Consider the following 20,241-nt stretch of genomic DNA (forward strand, 5'->3'; position numbering starts at 1 on the left):
ATCCAAATATGTCAGATTAAACACCTCCTCCTAATAACTGCTAACAACTGCTGCCCCCATAGTCCAGGCATTTATTACATCAGCCCTTGATTACTGTAACAGCTTCTTAAGCCGGTATCTCTGCCTGCAGTCTCCTCACTTCTCAACTAATCCTGCAGAATATTCTTTATAAGCTACTGTCTCTGCTTTTGTTATATCATTTTCCTGCTTTAAAAACCTAAAATGATTCCCCAGTGCCTACCCCATGAAGCTAAATGTCTTTCCTTGGCTTCCAAGGTCCCTATAATTTAGGCCCACTGCATTTAACCAACTTTATTTTCCTTCTGCTACACACACAGCCTCTGATTTAATCAGGCAGCTCTCCAATTACTGCCGCATATGCTATGCTTCCCCCTGCTGGAAACATCCTGCTCAAAATCCTCCACTTATTCAAATTCTACCATCAGCTGAGTTTCAGCTCAGGTCCTACTTCTCTACCAAGCTTTCTCACTACTCTAACACACACTAAGCCTTCCTTTATCACTCCTCCTAATCAGGACCACTTGTGGGAACACTTTTAAATCAGCCAGTCTTTTTTTTTTTTTTTTTTTGCAGAGACGAAGTCTTACTATGTTGCCCAGGCTGGTCTTGAACTCCCTGGCTCAAGTGAACAGTCTGCCTCGGCCTCCCAAAGTACTGGGATTACAGGCATGAGCCACCATGCTCGACCTAAATCAGGCACTCTTAACCACAGGGATCTACATATGGGTTCAGGGACTATGTTCCATATGCAAAGTTTACTGTGTACTTTTTCTTTTTTCAGAGGGAGTCTAAAGTTTTCCTCACACTGTCAGAAGAGATTTATGAACCCTCTACTCGCTCAAACAAAAACGCAAACAACAACAACAACAAAATCAGACTGAGCTCAATGTTTTCCAATTTTTCCATGTAACTCAGGAATAGCATTTAGCTTTGTCTCCCCAGCTCATTCTTAGGCTACTTGAAAGTGAGGGGCAAATCTTATACTAGCTCTGAAAGGTAAAACAGGGTACAAAGATAAACTAATAAGATAGGCAATAACCATTTGCTTTAGTTATACTCTCAAACTAAGAGATTAGTGAAAAGAACACTAGGATTTGATCTCCAAGTCTCATTCTGCAATACCTCCCAAGTTTTACATGAGCTTATTTACTTTGGTTCTTTCAAATATGATCTTTTGATATCCATAAGTCCAAATGAGTTATTAATCCCCAGGTCTAGGCAACTAAAGCCCATCTACCTGTGTTTCTGGGGTCAAAATGAAACACTATCTGTGTGAAGAGCTTAGCTACTACAAATACCACATTAACTCAGTCTCAACGGGCAGGGGGAGAAAGAAGAGAATTACATCCCTAACAAAATTAAAATCTCGACCAGGTACAGTGGCTCGCGCCTGTAATCCCAGCACTTTGGGAGGCTGAGGTGGGTGGATCATGAGGTCAGGATTTCGAGACCATCCTGCCCAATATGGCAAAACCCCCTTTCTACTAAAAAAGATTAGCCGGGTGTGGTGGCACACACCTGTAATCCCAGTTACTCAGGAGGCTGAGGCAGGAAAATTGCTTGAGGCAGAGGTTGCAGTGGGCTGAGATCAGACCACTGCACTCCAGCCTGGGCGACAGAGTGAGATTCCAGCTCAAAAAAATAAAATAAAATAAAACCTCTACACTCTATATCTTCAAAATATTTTAACATGCATTTCAGTTCTGAGAATTACTAGAATGGCCTAATTGCCGATGCCTTCCCAAGTTCATTTTGACCTGAAATTGTCTTAAAATAACAGCAAATGTTGACTTTAGTCTCCCCTTATCCAGTTTTTGCTTTCCCTGGTTTCAGTTACCCATGGTCAATTGAGCTCTGAAAATATTCAGTGGAGAATTCCAGAAGTAATCAATTCATGTTTTAAAATGTATGCCGTTCTGAGTAGCATGATGAAATCTCTTGCTGTCCCACTCTGCCCAACCAGGAACATGAATCATGCCTTTATCCAGTATATCAACATTGTCTACACTATCCATCCATTTAGTCACTTAGTAGCCATCTTGGTTATCAGATCAAAAAAACATAGCATTTCCTGTATAGGGTTCCGTACTAACTGCAGTTTTAGGAATCTACTGGAGGTCTTAGAATGATACCCCCTGAGTGTAATGAGGGACTACTATACCTTTAACTAATCATCATTTACTTTTCAATCAAAATCCAACCTAAAGGATAAAAAGATTTGAACAAGAGGCATTTCTCCTAATCTCAAGTTACTTAACTTGTACACATTTAAAATAGCCATTAGTAGCCAGGTGCAGTGGTGCATGCCTGTAGTCCCAGCTATTCAGGAGGCTGTGAGGCATGAGGATCGTTTGAACCCAGGAGTTCGAAACCAGCCTAGGCAACACAGTGAGACTCCCCATCTTGAAAATAAAGTAGCTATTAGTAAAGCATTTTCCCATTCATCAAACCTTTGTTTCGTGCCCACTACTGAATGAAATCAATAAGAGTTAAGTATACAACTTCTGCAGGTCAACAGACTGCTTCAAGCACCAGCTCACCCACTTACTAGATCGTAAGATGTTTGGAAGTCATTTAATCTTATCAAGTCTCATTTCCTTTACCTATAAAAATGAAACAGCATCTACTTCCCAAGGTTGCTGTTAAGAATTAAGTGAGATGCTGCAGGTGACACACTTAGGGTAATACCTGGTATACAGTAAGTCACTCAAGCAATGACAGCAAATATCATCAGTGTGTTGGATGGCGGCATATGTGCTACGCATGGGGTCGGTGGGAGGGGTATAAAGACATGAAGTTTCCATGCTAGTTAGGAAGACAGACATTCATAACAATTTTTAAATTGTTTACATTATCATTAATAAAAAGCAAGAGAACATAACACACATCCATTCTTAAGGTTACCTTTATCTTCAGCATCAGGAAATGTTGTGTTATCACCAGTGTTGTAGGAAAATGAGATGCTGTCAATTGAATAAGTAGATGCCGCCTTGCTAAAATTCGCAATCCAGGAAAAGCCAGGTCCAAACTGCACTGCTATTTTGGGACCATTCTGATCATCCCCACAAATGCTTCCATTATATGTCACAGTGCCACGGTCTGAAATGGTTACAGTTTTCTAAAAGAAATAGAAATTTGGGGGTGAGAAACAAACAGGGAGCAAGTAGCACCAACCATTTATGCAGGGCATGCCACTTCAGCCTAAATCATACATTCTCCGTGGCCAGGTTGCCCTTTGCCTGGTTTGCTGTGTAAACCAGTTCCTGATTCTTCAGCTACATACCACTCCTCTGGATAAATTCATGTATGTCTAAAAAGAAAAGGAAACCTGGCTTGAGCTACTGTTCTTAAACTGATTTTTTAAAAAATTAGGTTGTAAGTAGTCACGACCTTAACAAAAAGAAAATAAGAAGGCAAAGGGATTAAGAGGAGACACCAAAAAGGGGGAGATTTTAGTGTTAGGTTGGTGCAAAAGTAATTGCAGTTTGTGCCAAAAAGAATCGCTTACTTAGGTTGGTGCAAAAGTAATTGTGGTTTGTTCCTTTAATGGCAATTACTTTTGTACCAACCTAAGTAAGCATTTTTTTTTTTTTTTTGAGCTAGAGTCTCACTCTGTTGCCCAGGCTGGAGTGCAGTAGCACAACCATCGCTCACTGCAGACTCAACTTCCTGGGCTCAAGCAATCTTCCCCCCTCGACCTGGCAAGTGGCTGGAGCTACATGTATATGCCACCATGCCTGGCTAATTTTTAAATTTTTTTCTAGGTAGAGGTGAGGTCTCACTATGTTGCCAAGGCTGGGCTCAAGCAATCCTCCTGCTTTGGCCTTCCAAAATGCTGGGATCACAGGCATGAGACACCACGCCCAGAAGGGAAGCTATTTTTTAAAAGGGCAAGCTTTGGTGCTAGTACATTTTAAACACTTTACAGAAATAGTTAGACCTGAACACCATATAGTCATCTTCAGATCATTTGCCCTTAATCAAGTCCTACAAAAACTCCCAAGAACCAATGAATCAGAAGAAATATTCATTCTAACACTAAACAGAATAACTTCCGAGTGTATATGCTTAAAAAAAACTCCCCGAGTTTAAGCATTAAGTCAGTCAATGTGGAATTTCATTTGTATACATGTATCTAAAGGATTAAAAAAGTCAATTAAATTCCTACTATAAAACTCAAAGAAAAATTAAAATATATACTTACATAAGTTTTATTTGTAGTTTCATAGCGTACTGTGAAATTCATCTGCCATTTTGCATAAAGGCAAGTGGCTTTTCCCGAATCTGTCAAATTAAGTTCCAATGCGTAAGACTGCACAGCTCCTGGATTTATTTTAAAAAATAAGATTTTAAAATTGTACTACAAAAATACATACAAATTAAAAACAAGCTCTATCTACCACTGAAGTTCAACCAGCTCTAAAATGAAACAAAAGTATATCTCTGTATACACATACATATATGTCAGCAGTCAGTAGGATACTATATATATACACATACATATATACACATACATATATACACACATATATACATACATATATACATATACCTGCAGTCAGCAGGATACTATATATATACACATACATATATACATATACATGCAGTCAGCAGGATACTATATATATACACACATACATATATATACATATGTATGCGTATACATATATATGTATGTGTATATATATAGTATCCTGCTGACTGTTTTTCTTTGTATTTTTAACAGAATCCTATTGATAAAAAAGTTGGCATTATCCCTTACCAAAAGAATGGTTACTAGACCTAGGATGCTTAGGTAATGGCTCAGACTGGTGACATTTATTTGCCTTTTGCCTTCAAATAATCATTTCCACATGCATTTATACCTTACTAGTTTTGTTTTAGGCTATTACAGTTTGCTTGTTAGGACTTGTGATTTTTGAGGTAAATGAGGTAAGAGAAAGCCTGGTAGGGGTGTAAAACTCCTCTCGAACCAGCTGGTGAAACATTCTCTGCAAAAATAATGATAGATTCTATCATCTTGTTGCTTTAAATCCTGTTGCAAGCTACATAACCTATGACACATGGATGTCTTCTCAAACGATTTTATTCTGATGTGATCAGATATTCTTTCCGAGTATCATGTAACCAAGGAAGCAGAGTTGCAAAGGGCTGTTAAATCCGTAAGAAAAACATGAATTCTTATAAATGCAAAGTTTATCACTTTGTTTCACTTTAAAATCTAATTGATTAGAAAGGCTGATGAATTTTTTGACACAAAGTCACTTCCTAAATTTTCAACCTGCTACCTCTTTAGGCAGAGAAATATTACAGAGACAGAAAAGCCTTGGGACTTTTCAGCTAACATGATTGATCTTCTACACTTAAACACAGAAACATTACCTATTAAACTGAAGAGCCCAAGGACTCAAAATACGAATTCAGAGGTGAAAAAATATTCCAGCACACATGCCAGCAGCATAAATATTGAGCAACCATTTAAGGGATTTTCTTCACTGTATCACACATTACCCAAAGAGTAAGCTGTTTCCTGTTAAGATACTTGCATACTCTTTAATAATATCTGAGCAATCCACTGTCATCTACAGGTACGGACATGCTGTAGACTAGAGAAAAGTGCTAAGATGAATATCAAGAAGGTATGCCTCGGCAACAGCATTCAAGTCGTATACAAGAGCCTATCGTCATGCTCTGGAGACCTGGCTGCTTTGCAAGCCAGAATATTATACTAAAGCTTGTGGTTACTGACAGTGACTAAATGCATTGGCTAAGGCTCAAAAAGACCTTGTGAGGCCTAAGTAGGTTTTATGATCATTCTTTTCTAAGTACAATACGGAAGGGAGCTGTCACACTTACTGATCCAAGGCTCCCTGCCGTGGAGCCAAGAGCTCCAACTTACAATTTTAATGAACTGGAGGTTTGCTTTTTATATTCAGTCTTTCTTGGTCTTGTTTAAGCTCTCTAGCTTTAGTATATTATTCTCCTTGTATTCAAAGCATTCAAAAGTATTGAAAATAACCAAGAAAAGCCTCAAATGTATTAATCGTTTTCTTTCCAAAGATATTAGAATAATAGGAAGAAGACCATGTATAATAGTGATAGCATCAATGTGTCTTGGGGTGTGAGAACTGACGTTTTATGAAACAGAAGGTAGAGGTTGTGGTTCAAACGTATCACTCGAAATCAAATTCAAGATAGTATACCTGGTGGCCTGTAAACAAGAGCTCAGAAACACCCCGAGGGTTCTGGCACACTCTGTTCCATTCCCTTCACAGCCTTTATGCCTGGGAGTACAATTCTTTCCACTTCTTGGTCCCCAACTCTAACTACACAGGGACCACTTTTACTCAATATCTCTCACCTCAAACTCAGCAATTCTCAAACTAAAGTTCATTCTTCTACTTCCCCCAAACTGGGTCCCTCCTCAGCCTCGCTAGCTCTAAATGAAGAGTGGGATCAGTCACTCAAGCTCAGTTTCAGAAATAGCCTCTACTTCTTTCTCTTCAAGAAGTCTTGTTGATTTTTTTTCCTTCAAATCTTCTCTTAAATCCAATCTTTGCCTTTTATTTCTACTCCCAATCTATCACCCCATACCTAAATTATGACAAACAATGCCTAGATACCCCTAGAAGTGCTGCCAGATTAACAATCCTTAAGCACCATTTCCTTTTACGACACTTTCTTGTTCAAAAACTTTTACTGGTTCCAAAATTCCCATATGAAATTTAAATTCCTCTGCCTGACTTTCAAAGTAATCTTTAATCTTGTCCCATCCTATTGCTTCAACTTTTCTCAAACTATTTTCCCAGAGCACACCCTTTAATCCAGTTAAACTTGTTTCCACCGGGCTCAAATGCCATACTCTATTCAACCTCTACCCTGGGCTTCTATTGTTCCTAACACCTGAAGTCTATTTTCTTCTACTGGCCTAAATGCTCACCTCAAAGATGGATTTTCCTCTCTTTTTGGTTGCCCCAAATCTGAAATACCCCTTGTCCCTTTGTTACAATTTCTGGCAGAAATCACCACCCACTATAAAAGCTGAAAACACTGGATACTTGCTTTCACAGACTCCCTTGCAGTAAGGAGGACCACTTGTGCTAGGCTCTGCCTAACAAAGGTATCCACCCCACACGTTGAAAGGAGGGCTGCAAATGGAGCCAGGAATGGAATAGGTTGGGAGGCAGGTGTGGAGTAGCAGAAGCAGGATCAAGCTCCCAGGCAACAAGGCCAGCAGAGCAAGCTGCAATTTCACACTTGGCAGTGGTAGTGCAGTTCAGTGGCATGATCTGGGTTGTTGAATCCTGAATTGGGATTTGGTATATATAGCCAGGAGCACCAGAAATTCTGAGTTACCCAATATACCCCTTTAATAAACATTTCATATGTAACATATGTACAGAAACAGGCACAGTATAACAGATGTAAGGGAAAAGTGCACATAATATTAAGTCTACAGCTCAAATAATTTTCACAAACCAAACCCACTTGTATCAAGAAACAGAACATTACCAGAACAGGTGCTGACCCACTGCACAGCTGAAAATCTGCATATTATTTTTGACTCCCCCAAAACTTAACTACTAATATCCTACTGTTAACTGGAAGCATTACCAACAACATAAACAGTTAATTAACACATATTTTGTATGTTATATATGTATTATATACTGTGTTTTGAAAATAAAGCTAGAGAAAAGAAAATGTTAAGAAAATCATAAGGAGGGCTGGGCACAGTGGCTCACACCTGTAATCCCAGCACTTTGGGAGGCCAAGGTGGGCGGATCACTTGAGGTCAGGAGTTCAAGACCAGCCTAGCCAACATGGTGAAACCCCATCTCCACTAAAAATTTGCTGGGCTTGGTGGTGGGCACCTGTAATCCCAGCTACTCAGGAGGCTGAGGCAGGAGAATCGCTTGAGCCTTATACCCATGTATAAGTAGATCCACACAGTTCAAACTTGTGTTGTTCAAGGGTCAACTACACCTCCAAAGCCCTCCTTATTTCCCCTTCCAGTTACTATTCCCTTCGCAAGGGTAACCATTATCCTCATTTCTAACACTATAGATTAATTTTATCCATTTTTCAACTTGATATAAATAAAATCATTCACTATGCTCTCTTTTGTGTCTGGTTTCTTTCACTCAATTTTAGGTTTTGTGAGATTCACCCATGCTGTGCATAATTGCAGTCTGTGCTCACTGCTGTATAACCTTCTATGATCAGGTGAATACAGGCCAGGTGTGGTGGCTCCGGCCTGTAATCCCAGCACTTTGGGAGGCCGAGGAGCATGGATCACTTGAGGTCAGGAGTTTGAGACCAGCCTGGCCACCATGGCCAAATCCCGCCTCTACTGAAAATGTAAAAATTAGCTGGGCATGGTGGCGCATGCCTGTAATCTCAGCTACTCAGGAGGCTGACACAGGAGAATCACTTGAACCTGAGAGGCAGAGGTTGCAGTGAGCCAAGATTGCCCCAATGCACTCCACCAGCTTGGGCAATAAGAATGAAATTCTGTCTCAAAAAAAGAAAAAAAAGAAAAAGAAAAAGAAACTACTTATCTATGCTACCTTTAATGGACATTTAGATAGTTTCTGGTTTGATTCTATTACAAACACTGTTGCAAACATTCTTGCATATATTGGTAAACACATGTATGTGTGTGTGTTGGCTGTATATCTAGGAATGAAACTGTGGCGCCAAAGGATATGCATTACATCCCAGTATCTTTTTAATAAATTCTTTTCTGCTTAAAATCAGATTGTATTTCTCTTCCTTACAATTAAGAACCTGGGCTGATATGCTATCTGTTTTTTTCAGTAGCCATTTTCTCCACAAAGCTTTCCTTGACTATAAAAGCCCTCAAGGAGCAGTAATAATGCATATCCCATTTCAGTATATTTTATATTATCCTGAATTATTCAGTTATTTTATAGCAGTAAATCCTGTCCCTCCTACTGTCATAAGCTCCAACACAGCAGTTTTCAACTGTCACTTCATAACAGACTGGTGTGCCATGGTAAATTATAATATACAGCAAGTAATTTGTTACTAATAAAAAAAGTACCAAGTCTGTGAATGAATGATAAATGTGGATAGATTCAAGATTCCCTTTAGATAACACTTCTGTCACTTATTTGAATTCCAGTATGCTCCCTTGACCAGATGATCTGATTTATGCCACAACCCCTAGCAGTGTGTCTTTTATATGAATGTCACCTATCATGTGTGTCATGGTAGGTGACACCATGTGTATTACTTTTCCTCTATCTCCTATCATTTCAAGTAGTGTTGAATGCATATTAGATTTTCAATAAATACTGATTGATTATATCAAGGTGAAAACACACTGCAATAGGGATCCAAAATGTAGCTTAATCTAATTACAGAGAGGCCAGTCCTTTAGCTCTTCCAAGTCTTGAACCTATAAGTCTTCTGATATTCCCTCAAGCCCCATGTTGGGTTTTACCTCAATAAATTTTGGCATGGATTTCAAGCTAGGAACAGAGCTTTTCCCACAAAGTAAGTTTACAGTTGAAATATTTACACTTTGTTAAAAAGTCTCTAGCAAGCAATTTCCATCCTTATTGCTGTGTTTGATTTTACAATACCCAATTGTTAAAAGGCTTTATGACATTAAAAAACCATAGATGAATATATTCTAGAGTGTGTAATTTTAGAGCTGAGAGTTTGTACTCTAAACAAACGAAAAAGGTATGCCTCAAAATCAACGTTCTCAAAGTCAAATATCCTCTCAATCCTGTTTTCCAAAAAGGTCATTTGTAAATTCTTTTAGAACCCAGACCTTGGTTGGGCAGTGGCTCATACCTGTAATCCTAGTACTTTGGGAGGCCAAGGGGAGGGGGGCAGATCACTTGAGCTCAAGAGTTCAAGACCAGCCTGGGCAACATGGCGAGACCCCATCTGTACTAAAAATACACAAAAATAGCCGGGCTTGATGGTGCATGCCTGTGGTCTCAGCTACTCGGTAGGCTGACGTGGGAGCATTGCTTGAGCCCAGGAGGCAGAGGCTGCCATGAGCCAAGATCACTCCACTGCACTCCAGCCTGGGGGAATGGAACAAGACTTGGTCAAAAAACAAAAACAAAACAAACAAAAAAATACCTCTCACAGAGAACACAGACCTTACTTCCCCAAGCGTATGACGCTGCAAAAAATGGCTAGGTTTTTGCAAGTCTATCTCACCCAAAACGTAGCTGAAAAAATATAAACACACAAAATTAGGGGTGGGGGAAGAACATAATGCTAGCAATAAAACAAGACCAATAAAAAGAAATGGAACAATGATCTAAGATATAATGGATTGATCATAAAATGAAGTGATTAAGAGTCCCCATTCCTGGAGTTGAAGAGCTAGAATTCAAATCTGGCAGTCCAACTTCCTAGCTGTGAGACTTTGGGCAGGTTACCCTTGTTTAGAATTATAGTGCATATTTCTCCAATAGGTTCTTTGAAAGCATATAAACCCTTCAGAGCTAAAAGAAATTTGCCAAACAAGTTAGATACCAATTTACAAGTCTCCTTTTTAGTAAACACAGCACCTAAAGGGAACCTTCCCAAGTTTTAGCTTTATGTTTACTTTCATCATATTAAATTCTGGACTCTTATCCTCAAACTCATGAATTTAGAATGATGTTGAGCAAAAGGTCTTCTTAAAATACAGGACACAGAGGCATACAGTACCTATTTGTCTTTGTTTTCTATTCAGAGTGATGGTTTTCCTACAGGTTTAAGTCAGATTTTAAGTCAGATTAACCACTTCTCCTTTATAATTCCTAATAATAGGTACACTCATTGCATTCAGTTACCTTATACCCTTGCTTTTTGGTAAGGTTCTTAAAAGAGAAAAGTAATATGATTTTAAAGTAAGAATGTTGAACACATGAAAAAGAGCATTAGAAGTTAATAAAAATATGTTTTTAAGCTATAAAATGACTTAATGTTTTAAGGTCAGAGAGTGGGTAGGAAACAAGATTCAATACTACTCAACTAATGGAAAGTGCTTATTGTTGAGCAGTGTTTGGCACACCTCCAGAATTATTTCACAATGCATAGCAGGATACCAACAAGTACTTACAAAGTATACTTTTGGGTCTGAGGGGATCTCTGATCACTTTAATAAAAAATTATGATCAGAATGCTTTTGCACTACAGAAAGAAGAGCAGCCTTCCTGCATCAAGGGTCATTTAAATCAGCTCCAGTGCTACGAAATAATCCTTGGTTATAGACAAAATCTACCCAAAGATATAGGGGAACAAAGCTGTCCTTTTGGGACATATTTGAGTATCTATAACCCTATCAGATGTGATAATCTGATATTTGCAACATATTTGAATATCTATAACCCTATCAGATATGATAATCAATGACTAACAAACTAATCTGGTATTTGGGACATATTTGAATATCTATAACTCTATCAGATGTGATAATCAATGACTAACAAACCAATGCAAGCCTGTCCTTTCCAATATCTCTATAACTAGAATAATTTGGTAGAACCTCAAAATCAAAGTTATCAGTTAAATGAAATGTTTTAAGTCTACAGAAAAATCTTAGTGCTTGTTTTCTCTCAGAGAAAACCTAACTTTGTGAAAACCTAACTCTCCTCACCAAGGACTTCCTAATTCTCCATATCATCCCCTTCAAGACTATGGAGGTATATCTGAAGGAGTACAGGTAAGCATTATTATATGGGATTATACTTTAGTAAATTACTGTATAATTATCTGTACTGCTTAGCACTGATCTTGAAGTTTTCAATCCAAAAGTACTTCTTGCAAAACATCATTTAAAATTCATGGAAGAAAAAGGAGATTAAATGAGTCTAGTTTACCATCATATCCCTAGTGCCCACCAATGAATATCTTTAACAAAAATTTACTAAGGGTTAACCATGTACCAGACCCTATGCTAAGTAGGAAATGGGAGATAACAGTACATAAAGTAGTCTCTGCTCTTAGAGACTGCTACCATAGGAGAGACTTGATTAAAACTAGGAGGAAACAAAAGAGAGTGGAAAATAGGCTAGTAACCTAAGATTTTGCAAATGATAAGGTTTATTCCTATTTCCCCAGATGGTCAAATGGCTGGCCTCCTGCCAACACCCAGGTCTCTGCCCAAATGTCACCCAATAATGGAAGGCCCTCTGACCACATAATATAAAGAAGGAACATCCACCATTACCCATTCCTATCATCTACTCATTCTCCTTTCTCATTACCTGTGTAATCTTCTTCATAGGGTTTTGTTTTGTTTTGAGACAGAGTTTTGCTTTTGTTCCCCAGGCTGGAATGCAGTGGCATGATCTCGGCTCACTGCAACTTCTGTCTCCTGGATTCAAGCAATTCTCCTGCCTCAGCCTCCCGAGTAGCTGGGACTACAGGTGCCGGCCAACATGCCCAGCTAATTTTTGTATTTTTAGTAGAGATGGGGTTTCACCATGTTGGCTAGGCTTGTCTCAAATTCCTAACCTCAGGTGATTTGCCTGCCTTGACCTCCCAAAATGCTGGGATTACAGGTGTGAGCCACCACACCCAACCTCTTCATAGTGTTTATCACTGTCTGACATTATGTTATTTATCTGTTGAGCTTTCTTCTCCCACTAAAATGTAAGCTCCATGAGAGCAGGAAACTCATCTGTCTTATCCATTCCTCTGTCACTTTCACCTAATATAGTGGCTGGGACACAATAGGCATTCTGTAAACATGTGTGGAAGGGAGAGGCTCCTACCAGTGACGGACACTAAGAATATTTCTGTGAGGTTTTTCCCACCCAGAAAAGACTCAAATCTAAAAAAGAAAAATCTGAACCCAAAACCAAAAAACAACAACAACAAACACAAAGAAACCAAAAAACAGAAGTCAAGCTAGTTATAAGAATCAATAACCACAGAAGAATCCTGAAATCTATGATGTCACAAAAGGACCATAATTAGGCAATTATATAAAGAAAGGATTTTCACTATCCACTTTATAACACCTCTAAATCATATAGCTTCTCTTCGGAAAGTTATCTGGTCAGTTACAATTCATCCAAATAAACACCAGCATAATTTAATCTCTATGAAAAAGACCAATATATAGCCTCTAAGAATCCTTTTCTGTACTTACTCTAAAGCTGCTGTTTTTAAAAGGTTACGGGTGAAGCTGGGATAGAGTTATAAAGTTACAAAGTCAAACTGGCACAGCTAGAGCACTAATGCTAATAAGACTATAAATTTAGGACAGGTCCTTCTTCATTGGCACCCTGTACAGTACCCAGGCACAGTTCTAGCTACATAGTAGATACTTCACAAATATTTATTGATCTAGCTACATAGTAGGTACTTTACAAATATTTACTGAGTTTTCAAAAACCTATTCTTGGTATCCATTTTGATACAGAAAAGTAACTTGCGCAAAACCCACCAAGCAACTGCTAAATTCTTGAGAGAAAAAGCCATATGGGAGGACTTTGGGCTCCACACTGAACCAGTAGCCATCAGAAAATGCAGCTGTATAGAAGAATGGTTTCTATTTCATCCTGGAACCTCTTAAAAATCCGATCTAGGTACATTATTAATATTTACTTTTCCAAATCCTGCTCTGAACTTGGAGGTGGAGGGGATCAATCTTGGAAATTTTCCAAGAGGATGAATCTAGTTAGTCCCGATCAATAAATGGCAAACTAGCAGATGAGCTGATGGGTTCTTTTATGTGCTTCTTTTTGCATGTTTATTTTCTGCAATGAGTAAGCACTGCTTTTGTAAAAACAAAACAAAAAAGCTTTCATTAAAAAACAAAAAAAATTTAATGACATGAAAGCCAACAAGTAGGACAACTATTATTTTTTTCACTTTCCCCAAACAATAGCAGTGTTGTATTTGTGCACAGATTCAACTGGCAGGGAACTACTGATTAACAGATGCCTTGGTCAGATGTGTTCTAGTCACTGATAAGGTACTTTCCATTGTAAACAATCCTTTCTTAGGGTCAGTTGGCCCTCAGTAAGTGCTCCAAGGGACAGTTAAGGCTTCGAATTAAGTATTCAAGCAAAGCCTGCCTCAAGGCCACCTTTCAGAAGTGCTACAGAAGAGTTTCCTGCACCCTATGAACAGCTGGACTACCAAACGTTTTGGTGTCAGGACCCCTTTACTTTCTTATCCACTGAGGACTTCACAGAGGTTTATGTGAGTCATATGTATTGGTATTTAGAGTATTAGAAATTAAAACTGAGAAATGAATAAAATATAAGAACATCAGAGTGGCGAGGTCATCACATGTTATGCAGCCACTGGTAAACTCCGCTGTACACTGGTGAGAGGATGAGCGTGAAAAGGACAAAGAACAAATACTTTCTTTTTTTTTGAGATGGAGTTTCGCTCTTGTTGCCCAGGCTGGAGTGCAGTGGCACAATTTTGGCTCACCACAACCTCCGCCTCCCGGGTTCAAGCGATTTTCCTGCCTTGGCCTCCCAGGTAGCTGGGATTACAGACATGTGCCACGACACTCGGCTAATTTTTGTATTTTTAGTAGAGACTGGGTTTCACCACGTTGGTCAGGCTGGTCTTGAACTCCTGATCTCAGGTGATCCACCCGCCTCAGCCTCCCAGCGTGCTGGGATTGCAGGCGTGAGCCACTGTGCCCAGCCGAAAAGGACAAATACCTTCTTAACATTATTCCAAAGGTTTGATTTCATAGACCCATGAAAAGGTCCTTGAGAGTCACTGAATTAGATAATCAAGAACCCTTCCAATACTACGGTTTTTGAGCAGGGTTTATCAATGACATTTTCAGGAAGATAATTGTTTGTTGTGAGGGGCTGCCCTGTGCTTAGTTAGGATGTTTAGCAGCATCCTTGGCCTCTACCCACTAGAGGCTAAAAGCAATCCCCCAGTTGTGACAACCAAAAATGTCTCCAAAAGTTGCCAAATGTCCCCTGGTGGAGAATGACTATTCCAGGATGTTGATTTTATTCTACTGAAATGTGAATTACAAAATGTATACCTCTCACTGCTTTCTCAGACCCCTAATAAGTCTATTTCTTCCCCACTTCCATCTGGGTCTGTTCTTTATGTTATTTTATTAAGTCACAAATAGCAAGAGCAGGTGGGTAGCAACAAGCACAGCATGAATCAAGTCAGGAAGAGACACTAGTCAAAGTTCATCTTTAGGCATTAAAGCTGTTAGGGACCCACTGCCTATTAGGGCACAACACAATCAGCGAACATTCACCCAGCCATTTATTTATTTATTTATTTATTTAGAGAGACAGTTTCACTCTTGTCACCCAGGCTGGAGTGTAATGGCACAATCTCGGCTCACTGCAACCTCCGCCTCCTGGGTTCAAGCGATTCTCCTGCCTCAGCCTCCCAAGTAGCTGGGAGTACAGGCATGTGCCACGACGCCTGGCTAATTTTTGTATTTTTAGTAGAGACGGGGTTTCACCATGTTGGCCAGGCCGGTCTCGAATTCCTGACCTCAGGTGAGGCCACCCGCCTCGGCCTCCCAAAGTGCTGGGATTACAGACGTGAGCCACCGCGCCCGGCCCCATCCAGCCATTCTAATGAGGCCCTGGTAACAACCCAATCCTTAGCAAGTTGTCTACCTGCTCCCTGCACCCCCCCAAAAAATGAGGTAATAGGCTAGTGTGATAGGGAAGAAAGAAAACAAGAGACTCTGAAGGCAAAGAGGTAGTCTACCAAACTCAGTCTATCAAAACCTCTCATCTGGGAGGCCCTCCTAACTGAAACGTCTGGGGATTTTTTTGTCAGCGTCTGGCTGGGAGGAAGTAGCAAAACTGGGAGAAAATCGACATCCTTAATACCTCCAAGTCAGATGTGCACTCCCCATCAAAGTTCCCACCGAATCCCTTAGTCTCCAGAGGCTGGGTCCAAGTTTTCTTTCCTGGAAATTGCCCCAGCTACCTTAGGCTCCTTCGCCCTTAAAACTATGACTACCAAACTCAAACCCAGCATCACTCCTAATCTCTTGAATCACCCCTTCTTCAGAGCCTCAAATTCCAACCTTCAAAATGCCCAACCCTGTCCCTGCCCCTGCCCCTCAGGCTCTACTGTCCTATCTGTTCCATCTGTCCCCCACCCACACTCTTCCCCCAAGCTACTCCAGGCAGGCATGGTCTCCTCTCTTAATTTCCTATCTCACCCCATAGTTTTTCCACCATCTTCAAAGCTCTTCCCTGATCTCAGCAAACCAGGACTCTCCTAATTGTCTCTGGCGCCCAAAATCTGCATGTACCACCCTCCTACGCTCACTCCTCAGTGTTTTCCCCAAGTTACTCTTTCCACCCTGACCCTCTCCACGCTTCACTCCTCCCAGCCTACTCCCTCGGCGTCCACCCCCCGTTACTGGCCCCTTCTTACTCTCCTGGGCCCTTCTTCCCCGCCATCCCTCTGTCAGGCCTTCTCTAGGTCACCGCTCGCCTCCTCGGGCCAATCGCCGCCGCCCAGTGTCAGTTGCTGAGCCTCTCACCCCCCGCCCCCTCGGACCAGTTTTTCAGGTTGTAGCTTTGAACTGGCGCCCCGGGCCCAGGCGGACAGACTAATCGGGAGGGCCCGACAACTCACCCAGGACGAGGCAGACCAGAACTAGCCCTGAGCCCGGAACCGGGAAGAGGCGGAAGCACACCATGACCCCGCAGAGCAGGCGACGGCGGCAGCGACGGCGGCGGTACAACAACAGCTGCAACACCAGGGAAAAGGCTCGCTGGACCTGGGTCAAGAGCACGGGTGACCACCGACCACAGCCTTGCAAAAGCCAGGAATCGGCGCTTTAGCGCGAGTCATAAGACTAGGGGCGGGGCTCTTTCTTGCTTACAGCCAATCTCCGCGCTTGAAAGCGGCGAGAGGGGTGGTGATGTAGAGGCCGGTGGGCGGGGCGACCACGCCCTGGCTTTTTGGTTCACAACCCTTCCTATGCGCCTAAGAGATATGCGCGGACGGCATTTTCTTTTTCTTTTTCTGTCTTTTTTTGTCTTTTTAATTTTACTTTAAGTTCTGGGATACATGTGCAGAATGTGCAGCTTTGTTACATAGGTATACATGTGCCATGGTGGTTTGCTGCACCTATCAACCCTTCATCTAGGTTTTAAGCCCCACATGCATTAGGTATTTTTCCTAATGCTCTCCCTCCCCTTGGCCCCCACCCCCTGACATGCCCCCGTGTGTGTTGTTGCCCTCCCTGTGTCCATGTGTTCTACTTGTTCAACTCCCACTTATGAGTAAGAACATGCAGTGTTTGGTTTTCTGTTCCTGTGTTAGTTTGCTGAGGATGATGGCTTCCAGCTTCATCCATGTCCCTGCAAAGGACACGATCTCATTTTTTTTTATGGCAGCATGGTATTCCATGGTATATATGTGCCACGTTTTCTTTATCCAGTCTATCACTGATGGGCATTTGGGTTGGTTCCAAGTCTTTGCTGTTGTAAATAGTGCTGCAATAAACATACGTGTGCACACGTCAAACGGTATTTCTGGTTCTAGATTTTTGAGGAATCGCCCCACTGTCTTCCACAACAGCTGAACTAATTTACATTCCCACCAACAGCGTAAAAGCATTCCTATTTTTCCTCAGCCTCGCCAGCATCTATTGTTTCCTGACTTTAATAATCGCCATTCTGACTGGCGTGAAATGGTATCTCATTGTGGTTTTGATTTGCATTTCTCCAATGACCAGTGATGATGAGCTTTTTTTCATGTTGTTGGCCACATAAATGTCTTTTTTGGGAAGTGTCTGTTCATATCCTTTACCCACTTTTTTGATGGGGTTGTTTTTTTCTTGTAAATTTGTTTAAGTTCCTTGTAGATTCTGGATATTAGACCTTTGTTAGATGGGTAGATTGCAAAAATTTTCTCCCATTCTGCAGGTTGCCTGTTCACTCTAATGCTAGTTTCTTTTGATGTGCAGAAGCTCTTTTAATTCGATCCCATTTGTCAATTTTGACTTTTGTTGCAATTGCTCTTGGTGTTTTAGTCATGAAGTCTTTGCCCATGCCTATGGCGGACGGTATTTTCTAAGGCTAAGGAGAGAGGAGGAACTTTTGAGGGCCGTAGATAGTAGACTATTTCCGTTTTGGCTCCTTGACAAAGAAGAGAAAAATTTTGCGGGCACAAAAACGGTTGCTAGGCATCTCAAACGTAATACATACAAAAATAATACATGCTTATTCTCCAAACACTGTTGTTACCTATGCAGTTCATGCTGTGAGATGGACGAGGGAACCTAGAGGATAGTATGGAGTCACGGACCATTGGAACAAGACATGATCTTGAAGTTCACCTAGTTACAGCACCCTGTTCTCAGATGGGGGAATTGAGCTCAGAAACAAGAAGCATATTTTTTAAAACACAGGAAGAAAAAAAATGAGAGAAATAAAACAGAAGGATAAAGGGGGAAAAATAGAGATCTGTATTCCCACTATTAACACTATTATATATATTTACACACATATATACACACACCCACATCTACACTTCCAGGTGTTTTTCCTATGTACATACACACAAATATTCTGTAATGAGTTAATACTAAGCATACTGTTTGCTATACTTGATAGATGAACAGACAAAACCTAAAATATTCAACAGATGAAAGCATTTAAAAATGTTGAGTTGGAATAAAGCACTGATTCTCAAGTGTTAGTTTCCAAAAGAACCATCTGGTTTTTTTTTTGTTTGTTTGTTTGTTTTAACATACGGATTCCTGTACCTCATTCCCCAGAGATTCTGAAACAGTAGGTCTGTGGCAGTCTTATGAATCTCTTCTTTAACAAACACCCCAAGTGATTCTGATTCTGTGGTCCATGGACCACACTTTGAGAAACACTAAAAGAGAGCTTCAAAATCATCTAGTCCAGGAGATTTTAATCTGGAGTCTATGTATGAGTTTAGGCAGGATGGGAGGGGTGTCAGTGAATCCTCAGAAATTACATGCAACATTTATGTATGTGTATTTTTGTGGGGAAGTTTGTAGTTTTCACTAGTTCTCCAATGGGACCTGTGACTCCCTGCCCTAACCAATATTAAGGTTAATAAACCACCCTAATTCAAACATTAAGAACCACTGATCTGTCCCACTATTGTTTGCTTTAATGTAATTAATTCCTGAAAGTGAGAACATTTGTCAGTGAATGTTTACTATCATAGGTGAAACTAATTTGTGAACAAGTGACCCAACACAAGACTAATGAACACTGCATACAGTGTTAGTCATTGCCTTTAGCAAAATGTCATTTGACTGCCATCAATGAGACTTGGCAGGAGCTATGTCCTGGGCATAGTAGTCTTCAGAGAACCCACAATTGCGTTGAGCCCTCTGGAGATGCCCCACCAATACTTACTGGACCCTAGCTCTTCTCTCTCAATTGTAAATTGTATAACTTTAATGTTCAGTAAAACCCTAAGTTCTTTCTATAAGAAGAAACAAAAAAAGAACATAGTGGAAAGAACATTGGGTTGGCAGTCAGAGGAGCTGGTTGTGAGACACCACTTACTGGCAGTGTGACCTTAGGCAGGTCACTTCATCTGTCTGAACTTCTAGATCTTTATTGGTAAAATGAAATAGTGAGACTGGAGCTGTTTCTTGATCCTGGCTGCATGTTGGAATCACTTGTGGAGCTTTAAAAGTGGAAATGCCCCTTGGTCCCATCCCTTGAGCTTCTGATTCAGTTTGTCTGGAATCAGGCCTGGGCATGGTGTTTTTCTCAAAACTCCCCAAAACACTATTGGTGGGCCTCAGATGATCTCTAAGGTGGCACCAGCTTTGTAATTCAAGGGTTCTATGTGAGTAAATGCTCATTTATTTAAAATTGGCCAGGCGCAGTGGCTCACACCTGTAATCCCAACACTTTGGGAAGCCAAGGCAGGCGGATTGCCTGAGCTCAGGAGTTTGAGACTAGCCTGGCCAACATGGTGAAACCCCATCTTCTCTACAAAAAATGAATAACTAGCTGGGCTTGGTGGTGTGCACCTGTAGTCCCAGCTACTTGGGGACTGAGGCAAGAGGATTGTTCAAGTCCAGGAAGTGGAGGCTGCAGTGAGCCATGTTTGCACCACTGCACTCCAACCTGGGTGACAGAGCAAGACCCTGTCTCTGAAAATACATATATATGTGCGTGTGTGTATATATATATAAATACACATATAACTATATAAATATATGTATGTATATATTTATATAAATATATGTATATAAAATAT

At 40.6% G+C, this 20,241-nt stretch overlaps 1 protein-coding gene across 4 annotated transcripts in view; it reads right to left on the reverse strand.

The window, feature by feature from the left end:
- The window catches only part of LAMP2 (lysosomal associated membrane protein 2), a 42,689-nt gene extending 25,763 nt beyond the window's left edge, over positions 1-16,926 (reverse strand). For 3 of the 4 annotated variants that reach the window (XM_025372287.1, XM_025372289.1, XM_025372288.1), the window contains exons 1-3: positions 16,612-16,926; positions 4,226-4,344; positions 2,926-3,139 (exon numbers count right to left, since the gene is read on the reverse strand). In XM_025372287.1, coding sequence (XP_025228072.1) covers positions 2,926-3,139; positions 4,226-4,344; positions 16,612-16,675 — 397 coding nt within the window. In that variant the 5' untranslated portion in view covers positions 16,676-16,926. Of the gene's footprint in view, positions 1-2,925; positions 3,140-4,225; positions 4,345-16,407 lie in introns of all 4 variants that reach the window. The other variant, XM_025372290.1, reaches the window with a different exon arrangement.
- Positions 16,927-20,241: the final 3,315 nt, after the last annotated feature.

This window comes from Theropithecus gelada, chromosome X (assembly GCF_003255815.1).
Source record: "Theropithecus gelada isolate Dixy chromosome X, Tgel_1.0, whole genome shotgun sequence".
Lineage (NCBI taxonomy): Eukaryota > Metazoa > Chordata > Mammalia > Primates > Cercopithecidae > Theropithecus > Theropithecus gelada.